Source organism: Telmatherina bonti (assembly GCF_933228915.1).
Source record: "Telmatherina bonti genome assembly, chromosome: 7".
NCBI classification, from domain to species: Eukaryota; Metazoa; Chordata; class Actinopteri; order Atheriniformes; family Telmatherinidae; genus Telmatherina; species Telmatherina bonti.
In genome coordinates this window covers 33,329,675-33,339,487 of record NC_136625.1, presented here as the reverse complement: position 1 = coordinate 33,339,487, position 9,813 = coordinate 33,329,675, and the positions used below count along the sequence as shown (strand labels likewise).

Genomic DNA, 9,813 nt, shown 5'->3' with positions numbered 1-9,813 from the left:
TGTATGGTGTTTATTATTATATTTGGTCAGCTATCTGATTAACTGTGATGTTTACTGGAAAAAGACTAACTTGAGTCAAAGCAGAAAGTAGGTTTTGAACACGAACTACTTTTTTTAGTGCGCTGTACCTTTATGTATTCTCCCGCGCTGCGGAAATCCACCGGAAACAGCGCGAGCCTTTCGCGCCAAATTAGAACAACCAGCTTCAATAGTTTCAGTCGGAGCGGCGCGAGAGGACGACTGAGAGGGCCGCGTGCACGCTGAATTCATCATTTATCCACCGTCTTTTCTCCCAGACAAGGTAGGAGACAACTTAATTTAAGATGTTTTATTCATGTGTCACGGTTTTTCTGAACGGTTCCGGCTGAAATGGTTTGGCACGTGGTGTGTTTCAAGATGCCTCCATTGTCTCTTTTTAAGTTGTAGTTTAGCAGTCATGGAGGAGGCTAACAAGCTGGTGGGCGCCGGGAAGAAGTACCTGGTGATGGGGAAGGCGGTGGAGGCGGTGGGCGCCCTGCAGGAAGCCTGCGGCATGCTGTGAGTCTGCGGCTCCTGGAGCTCTGCACACACCGTTCATAAGGAGCTGGCTCTGTTTGTCTCACTTACAGAGCTAAAACTCAGAAATAGCTTCATCTGCACATATTTAGTTTGTACAAAAACCCTTCCAGAAAGTAATCACTGAAGTCAACCCTCGTGTGTCGCTTTAATTCATACCATTTCTGATCACTAGAGGGTGGAAAAGTTTCTAAAACTGCTGTAAAATATTAGATTCCTCAAAACTATTAAGTCAAGATAAATTTTACTGTTTTTTTTTCTCTCTCTCTCTCAAATGAAACCCTGACAGTACAAAATGTATCATGTGTAATAACTAAATAAGGCAAATAATATGATCATAGTGGATCCTTTTGATTTAGTCAATGCTAAAAAAGGTGCCGAAAGAAATGTTATTACTCATCTTTGGTATATTTAGGATTAGGAAGCTGTTTTTATTTTTATTTTTTTCAAGCTTTATGTATTATTACGTATTCTAGTAATATGTGAGAACTGAAGTTCAGTGAACGATTTGAGGAAGAATTGCGGACAAAATATGAATCTGTTATCTTTTTGTTGCAGGTTTTTTGGGGAAGACAGCTGTATATTTTTTTTTACTGGTGTACTCTTGACCTTTTCTAAGAAAATGTTTTAAATTTTATCCCATAATAAAACTACTATCTGACAACAAAATCTTTTTAAAATGGGTCAAATATAATATAACGCAAAATAGAGAATAGAGAAATAAAATAAAAATTCAGAATGTCAAGGGGATCACTATATCTATAAAGCTTCCCTTGGCAAAGTAAATTTGGTCAGCAGAACACAGTATCCAGACGATAATTCTGCTTGCCTAAATGTTGGACAAGACACAAACAAAATAAAGTGAGGCCAACGTAACCAAAATGAAGGTAAAAAATGGTTTAAAAAAAAAAAAAAAAAGACCTGTAGACAAAAGATTAATAACAACTTTCAAGGACTAAATAGGGTCATCTTGATATTTATAAAAAGTACAAACTAGATTTTAAGGGAAACACTTTGACCTGCTATGTAAGATAAAGTAAATTAAACAGAAGTTAATGTGTTCTTTAATGTGTTTTTATAATGCAAACAAGAGGTGTGTTATGCATACATGCAAGCAGGTGGTGATACGTACCGAGAAGTCTCTCAGCTTTCTCGCACCAGCTGACACAACTTTGTCTATTTCAGAGCTAAAAAGTATGGAGACACAGCAGATGAGTGCGGAGAGGCTTTCTTCTGGTGTGGTAAAGCGCTGCTGGATTTGGCACGGTGTGTTTATGGATAAATCATCATGAAATCGTATTTAAGGTATGAAATGATGTCTCTGTTAGACGGCAGGCCTAACGTGCGCTCTGCTCATAGGATGGAGAACTCTGTCCTGGGAAATGCTCTGGAAGGAGTGCCGGAGGAGGACGAGGATGAAGACAAACCCAAAGATTCAAACGTCGACAGCACAGAGAACGTTGATGGTAAAGAACCAGGTTGTCTCCATTTTCCTTTTATGGTTCGTTGTGTGTTCGGGGAGCCTGTCCTGACTTCTCTCTGTCCTCACCAGAGAAGACCAGAGATGAGCTGAGGGTCCAGGTCTACGACGCCATGGCCGAGAAGAAAAACGCTGATGCTGAGAAAGTTGGCGGGAAGCAGAGCGCCGGAGCTGAGGACGCCAAGGCGGAAAAGTCGGAGGATGTCGACGATCAAGAGAAAATGGAAAAAGTTGAAGAAGACCGGGAAAAGAAAAGCGAAGTCGATGGAGGGAAATCGGATGAAACTGGGAAGGAAAACATGACAGAGACTGACAAGGAACCAGCTGGCGAGGAGGAAGAATCTGCAGACAAACAAGAGGAAGCAGAAGGTGATTTCTTCTATTTTCTGTCTGAATGTTGACTGTAGTCGCTGTATATTTATGTAGTTTTACTGTTTTAGATGATGAGGAAGAGGAGGAGGACGTGGAGGGTGATGCAGAGGAGCAGGGCGAAGGAGACGCTGCTGAGAAGGTACGGCCCACATCTGCTTCCACATGTCAGCAGTGTGTTTCCAGATTTTAAAAGCATCTTTATGAACCAAACGCAGGACAGCGAGGATGAGGAGGTGGGAAACCTGCAGCTGGCTTGGGAGATGTTGGAAGTGGCTAAAGTCATTTACAAAAGGTAACGGATGTTAGGAGCTACTGCTCAGAATGTCGTCCCCATCGAGGCGTAAATCCTCTTTAAATGCTTTCCATCAGAAAGGACACTAAGGAGGACCAGCTCATGGCGGCCCAGGCTCATCTGAAGCTCGGTGAAGTCTCCGCTGAATCAGGTACCATCAGTTCTTCATCTGTTTTCCTCTTAACTGGCTCCTGATGTTTGGCTTCATGTCAGCCGAGTGCTCGGAGTGTTAGGGGGAAGTTTTACAGCCTTCCGGTGGAGAACCACAGGATTAAACCAGGTTCACCGTAGGGCTGGGCGATTAATCGGATTTTAATTTCAACTAGAACCAGCTATTATTGAAATAATGGCAAATGTGAATGCCCATTTATTGAACTATGCTGAATGATTGAAATTAAATTGCATAAGTGTAAGAAATTGGGGAGGGAAAGCACAACTGACATTTTATATAATTGCTCCACATCAGGATTGAACCCATGAACTTCTGGATTGAAGCACACTGAGTTACTCACTACACCATTAGTACTCTTAGTTGCACCTTGGAAAAGGCGTTAAAATTTTTTTCCAATTGGGATGGAAACGCCTTTTTTTCACGTCCAGCAGGGTGTAATTAGCGGGATTGCAAAAACATGTGTGAGGTTGAACTAAACTCCAGCGAAGATGTGAAATACATTGTTCAATGTGAAAAACTTTAAAAAAAAAATTTTTTTTTTAAGACTTATCAAAGTGTTGAAATGTTGCAGGGAGCATAGTTGGAACAAATCCTTCATATTTAACTGGGACATTTGCAAATAAATCCCTTTACTCCTTGAAGTGTGCAGCTGAGACCAATAGCTCACATTGAGCATTCTGCAGAACTGCATGCCATCACACAAGCAACAGCCGACAAATGGAGCTATATGTTAAATGCTGTATGTGTACCTGTGTCCTGGTGCACAAAATGGACCGATTGCTGAGCTGAATTCCGTTTTTAACATTTTAACATTTGACAAAAATGTGAATAACTTGAAAAGTTTACATGTTAGAAAGACCAAAAGTCGTAGAACATATCTCCCGAATGGGCTGAAGAGTTTAATATTTGAATGGTTGAAGTGAGGAAAAAGGTGTAGGAGGAGTAGCGTGCCAAACATTTTGCAGGAAAAACAATGGGGATGGCAACTTGATGAACCAGACACTGCAAACCGGTGCAGAGTTGAATCCCTGTTGAAGCAGTTTTCTGCTCATTATGCAAAAACTGACCAATCGCAGAGCTGAATTTTTGCACCATCCAATGGGTTTGAAAGACTTTCATCCAATCACAAGGCTGAAATATTTTATTTTACGAAATGCTTAATATCACAAACTAAAAAGATTTTGAAACGACAAAAGTCGCAGCACACATCTCCTGAAGGAGCTGCAGGGTTTGAGACGCGAACGATTGGAGTGACCTGAACGGCACAGGAGAAGTAGCGCGGCAAAGTTTGGCGGAATAATAGAAATGGCCAAACAGGATCTCAATAATGTGAATGCCCCCATGGGCATTCACATTAATTACGATCTGAGTTTTCAACGATCATAAAACTAAAAGGGTGTGATTATTTTCCTCTCTGCAGTTTCCTCTCCTGCTGTCTTCAGCTGCTAATCGAGCGTCTCTGGCGTTGCAGCGCTGTGCTGTAAATTCCTCCCACAGCCGCTTTGCTTTCATTCAGACACTGTTGCCAACTTGGCGACTTTCTCGCTAAATCTTGTGACTTTTTTTTGTTAAAAGCGACAAATCTAGCAGCTTTTACTGGAGTTATTAGAGACTTTTCTGGTGTTTTGGCGACTGACTTGAAGGCACATATTGTTCTGCAGTTACTGTAAGGAAGGAGCAGCGGGAGCCTCTCCCGTCCTAAAGCACTCCCAGGCGGCCAGTCTCAGTCGGCTCCGGCTGCAGGTCAATGTAGAATAACTGCAGTAGGTTGTGGAAGTTCACCTAAACATAGTTTATACCATTGTCACTGACAACTGGCTGCATTATTTTCATCTAAACGCACAAGTAGTTCTGCGAGTTAAACACTGTAATATCCCTGTTACGGGGCGTTACCATAGCAACGGGTTAATCAGCTGGTTCAGATCAGCTGTCTTAACAGGTGAAAGAGAGAGTGTTGTAGCATAAAAACTACATCCAGGCCAACATGAAATACTTTGTATAATATAGTATATTTAGCAAATGTAAAAAAAAAAAAAAAGAATACAAATTTTTTATAAATTGATTCCTGTGTGGGACCATATTAAAAGCAGATTAAACAACTCTGAACCGTGCATTATTAGGATATAATGCCCGACGCCGAGTTGAGAGCACCACGATGTGCAGCGTTGTTTAAACCTTACTCATATTTATCTATTCAGTTTTCATCAGTATTTGTCAAGACAAAGCTTCATGTAATTTGTCTTTCTCTCATTTCTGGCCACGGTTTAACTATATTCATGTTAAAGATTATGGATAATTGTGTTAAATAATCGAGATCTCAATTTCACTTAAAATAATCGTGATTATAATTTGTTATAATCGAGCAGCCCTGGTTCACCCAACATTTTTCAAACCCAGTTGTTGCCTTTTAAAACTACATTTTAAATAGATTTTAAGGTGAGTCAGATTTATTCAGATGGAGTGAAGTGCTCAACATGAGGTCTCAGAAACATCTGTGACAGACCCGTCAGGCTGAGGACAGGAAACTAGCGTTAAGCCGAGACTGAAAATGTTTTTCTGTCTGATCGTCTCAGGGAATTACACACAAGCGCTGGAGGACTTCCAGGAGTGTCTGAAGCTGCAGGTGACCCACTTGGATTCAGACAGCCGCCTCCTCGCTGAGACGCACTACCAGCTAGGCGTGACCTACAGCTTGAACCTTCAGTACAGTCAGGCCATCGAGTCCCTGAACAGCTCCATCTCCGTCATAAAGAGCCGCCTGGGTAGCTGCAGACGCCTGCTACGCTTTCCTTTTCACCCGACACCGATGGAGTCTCATCTGCAACGCCGCTTCCTTTTATTTTACCTTCAGAAAAGCTGCAGAAGATGCTAGAGGAAGCGGACGGTCCAGAAGCTCTGCCAGATGAGAGGAAGGAGTTGGAGGAGCTGAAGGCTCTGCTACCGGAGATCCAGGAGAAGGTGGAGGACGCAACGGAAGGCCAGAAGACGGCGAGCAGCGCCGCCGAGGCTGTGAAGGGCGTACTGGTGAGTTTCTGATGAGGAGCGCTCTTCCCTCCTGACGACTCGCTCTACGACGTGCACAGGGAACTTATTTACCTGCTCTTCCAGTTACGTTTTTGTTCTGTTTAGCATGTATGTAAGAAACTTTTAACATTTGTTTTGAAAGTATTTTCAATTTAGCTTTATTTGTATAGCGCCTCTTCACAGCAATGTTGTCACAGGACACTTTATGTAGCAGACCCCCCCCCCCCGACTCAAGGATGAGACTTTACTGATGATTTTTTAGGTTTAATGGCAGAAAACCTGCAAATTCACCGTAAGAGCTGGGAAATACACAGAAAAGGCATTTAAGTTAGAATCTACACTCCTTTACAATACATCCTTTACAATAAATTTAAATCTGGCAGTAAACTCATGAAATTGATTTATGTGGCAATATAAACATCCAAATAGTCCCGTTATAAACATATTAAACATACCTTTGTCCTCTAACAAGGGGGCTGCTAATCATCCAAAGAAAACTTTCTTTAAAATGAACATTTTTACCGTCTTTTTAGTTGCCGTTAAGAGCGCTCGCACCGCCACAATTAATGGGCAGCAGTACCTTCATAATAAAAGCGTTGATGGTACGTTAACAGTAGCAAGTGCTAAAATAAAATATTACCTTAAAGAATTACTTGTGGTTATTTACACTTTACATACACATAATTTCAAGCCAATTCATACATAATCTATAATAGAAGCCAACTGATTGCATCAAGTCATGACTTTGATCCATTCCCCCACCCTGAGCGTGCACAAGGCGACAGTGGGAAGGAAAAAAACTCCCTTTTAACAGGAAGAAAACCTCCGACAGAACCCGGCTCAACTGGTTGGGGTGGAGAGGACAGGAAAGACAGAACATCATGGACACATAAATGCATATTTCTGTGGTTTTTGTCATTGCAGCAAACATGAACTTGTAATATTTGAATGCAACATCATGGTTGATGTAAAAGAAATGCCTCCAGTATGCACTGTAAAGATTTCCAAAGATGACTGGTTTTATGGTCTGTGCCCTCATTATGCACTGGTTTCTCTTCTAAACCAGTTAAAATACAGTCAGTTTCATCCAAACACACTTCCTTTACCACACATTAACAAATTTAAATAATCTGATTATTAAGTAATAATGATCTAACCCTGGGGTCTCTGAAGCCAATATGCCCACCGTCCTGCAGGTTTTCCACGTATTCCTGCTACAACACACCTGACTTAATCAAACAGTCCATAAGCTTCAGCACAGTGACTTGTCAGGTGTGTTGGAGCAGGGATATATTGAAAACCCACAGGACTGACCCCCAAGGACTAGATCTGGACACTCCTGATCTAAGCTACTTATAATATAATGAAAATAAATGATGGTAAAAATATAAATATCTATTTTACGCATCGGTAGATGTACCAAAGGCCACTAGTCTTTCATTGTGTAGAAATATTATTTTAATTAAATATAAAACATAATTTTTTTTCCTTTTCAGTGGCTCATTAAAGATCAGCTGGTTGTTGGGTTTACTGTACAAGTTACATTTATTTATTTTTTTCCTGCAAGGATGGAGGCTCCACATCTGGATTCTCTGGTTTTAGTGTAAACAGCAGCGATTCTTCGTCCAGTTCAGGGGTGAGACTGTTTTTTTTTGAGAACTGTCGCTTAAATCACTCACACAGAAGTCTTTTATTGTCTCATGTTTTTATATCCCCCCCCAACAGGTTAAAAGTGCGTCCAGCACCAGTTCAACCAGCGCACAGACCTCCTCGGCCCCGGTGTCCAACATCTCCCACCTGGTCAGGAAGAAGGTGAGGGGTTGGTCGGCCAACGTCACACACATCTGCTGAGGCTGAAAACATTCACCTTGTCTGACCCGGTGTTCTGCGTTTCAGAGAAAACCAGAGGAAAGTCCGGTGAAGGAGGGAAACGTCAAGAAGGTGAAGCAGGACGACAATCACGAGCCTCAAACCAACGGAGTTCACAAAGCCAACGGAGAGTCCAGCGGACAAGCCGGCGACATGGAAGTGGCGAGGTGAGGCGCTGTCCTGACCAGACTTTAAATCATCTTCTTATTAGATCTTCATCTGTTTGGGACCAGAAGGAACATTTTGATCTAATAAAACCGTCCAGTTCCTTCACGCCAACACAAACTGCTGCATGTTTTACAAAACATCCACAACTTCCAGCAAACGTTTAACATTTTTCAGCCGAGTGCAGCACATAGGGTCGTTCGACAAGGAAATAAGTATTTCTCCCCTTTAGGAACGCTGTTGTATTATGTTGTTGGAAAGCATGACTGGTCACCTTAAAGACGCATTCTGTAACTTTTTTTTACCTTAACCCTCTGGGGACGCCGTCATCGTCGGTGATGCCAGGGACTATGTTGTTCAATCGAGCATAACTTTCAAACCATGAAAGATAGAAACTTACTTTTTTTCCCCTCTTAATCGGGAGACTCCGGGCTTTCAGACGGTAGTTCTGGCATCACTGTAGCCCATTCATAGGGGATAGTGTTGTCAAAATAGATGTTCTAATCAAAGCCTTTGTGTTTGGCGCATGACACGTTTTTGTCCAATCAGAGCCGATGATGCCTCAGGAAACGCCTCCAAACAGTGTCAATCACTTTGCATCGGTGTCATTCGCAGTCGGATAGCTGCCTTCTGTATTTACAAGACCGATAAATGATGAAAACAACAGCTTTAACGCACGCATACCATGCGTAATTGCTCAAACAAACATTTGCATTACTCAAGTAATGCAAATTACTAACAGATGTATAACTTGGTAACAGATACAGTGTGTGCAGCTGACAGTGATTTCGGAAAACTGCTGTGCTTCAGTCCCCTTCAGTACCTTTAGTCATGCTTCAAAATTAAAATATTTTATAATTATAAGCAAAGGAGCCTCATTTACATCGCAGTTTATATTTCAATTCAAAATAATAATAAATAAAAAAAAAAGGTATAGGACATTATGGGGCAATGAAAGGTGGTGTTTGTTAGCATTTAAACTGGGGGAGAAAAAAAAAAAGTCAGGTGAGGTTTATTTCTCTAAAATACTCTTGGTCCCCTGAGGATTAAAACGCCGCGTCCCAGACTTGTTCGATGACACAGTGACATCTAGGGCTGTGACGGTAGGCTGTTGTCCCGATTCCATCCAGATTGTTTTTGGGTGCCGATTCGATTTAAATTGCGATTTTCACCATTTGTTGATATTGCTGATTTTGTAGATTAAAAATAAAAAATAATACAAAACTTTTCTCTTTTTTTTTTTTGGGTCATTTTTGTTAATTTCAATTCTGAAAAAACATAGCTAGACCATCATTCTGGTGGGGGCAGATAATATAAGAATTGACTTCTGCTGCTCCTTATTTCATTCAGATTTAACTTGAAGATATGGTCAAGTTTTAAAATGTTTTGATTTATTGAATGAAACAAATAAGAATAAAGTCCAGTATGTAATGATGAGCTGGGTTTATAAAACAGCTCAGTTAGACGACGGTGAAGGTCGACGTCTGCGGTATCACACGTCTAACTCCAACCCGTGTTCTCTTCTAGTCACTGAGGACCCCGACTCGGCAGCGTCGGCCTGAACCTCCACTCTGAACAAGCTCCTGTTGTTGTAAATACGTCTTTCTCAGTGTTTTTTTGTTTCTGTACGTTTTGTGTGAAGTTGAATAAAGACTGTTGGATGAAGCTCAGATTGTGTTCGTGGTCCCTTTAACATCTTCGAGCTTTGACGCATGAACTGGTCTAACGGTGGATACTCAGCTGGTGGTCCAACTCACTTCCTGCAACAAAAAGTCCTTCAGTTTTATTTCACTTTTTAGTTTTACTGGTTTTTAACCATTTTATCCATGTAAGGTTGTTTACCTGGTGCTGCAGCGGTAGTGGGCCCCGGAGGAAGGCCCTTAA

At 41.5% G+C, this 9,813-nt stretch overlaps 1 protein-coding gene across 1 annotated transcript; it reads left to right on the top strand.

Annotated features, from left to right (window-relative positions):
• Window positions 1-424: 424 nt before the first annotated feature.
• LOC306758547 (histone-binding protein N1/N2-like) lies at window positions 425-9,521 on the top strand. Its single transcript, XM_079243874.1, has 13 exons — window positions 425-537; window positions 1,741-1,821; window positions 1,915-2,021; window positions 2,108-2,404; window positions 2,476-2,546; window positions 2,623-2,699; window positions 2,777-2,850; window positions 5,445-5,633; window positions 5,723-5,895; window positions 7,463-7,539; window positions 7,638-7,707; window positions 7,792-7,931; window positions 9,457-9,521. Exons 1-13 carry the CDS (start codon window positions 437-439, stop codon window positions 9,461-9,463), a joined length of 1,464 nt encoding a protein of 487 aa, XP_079100000.1. The 5' UTR covers window positions 425-436; the 3' UTR covers window positions 9,464-9,521.
• The last annotated feature ends 292 nt before the right edge of the window (window positions 9,522-9,813 follow it).

Coding starts and splice junctions, on each gene's coding strand:
- LOC306758547 (XM_079243874.1), top strand. CDS start 437: ATGGAGGAGGCTAACAAGCTGGTGGGCGCCGGGAAGAAGTACCTGGTG. Junction 2,405..2,475: donor CAAACAAGAGGAAGCAGAAG/GTGATTTCTTCT, acceptor TTACTGTTTTAG/ATGATGAGGAAGAGGAGGAG. Junction 2,547..2,622: donor AAGGAGACGCTGCTGAGAAG/GTACGGCCCACA, acceptor AACCAAACGCAG/GACAGCGAGGATGAGGAGGT.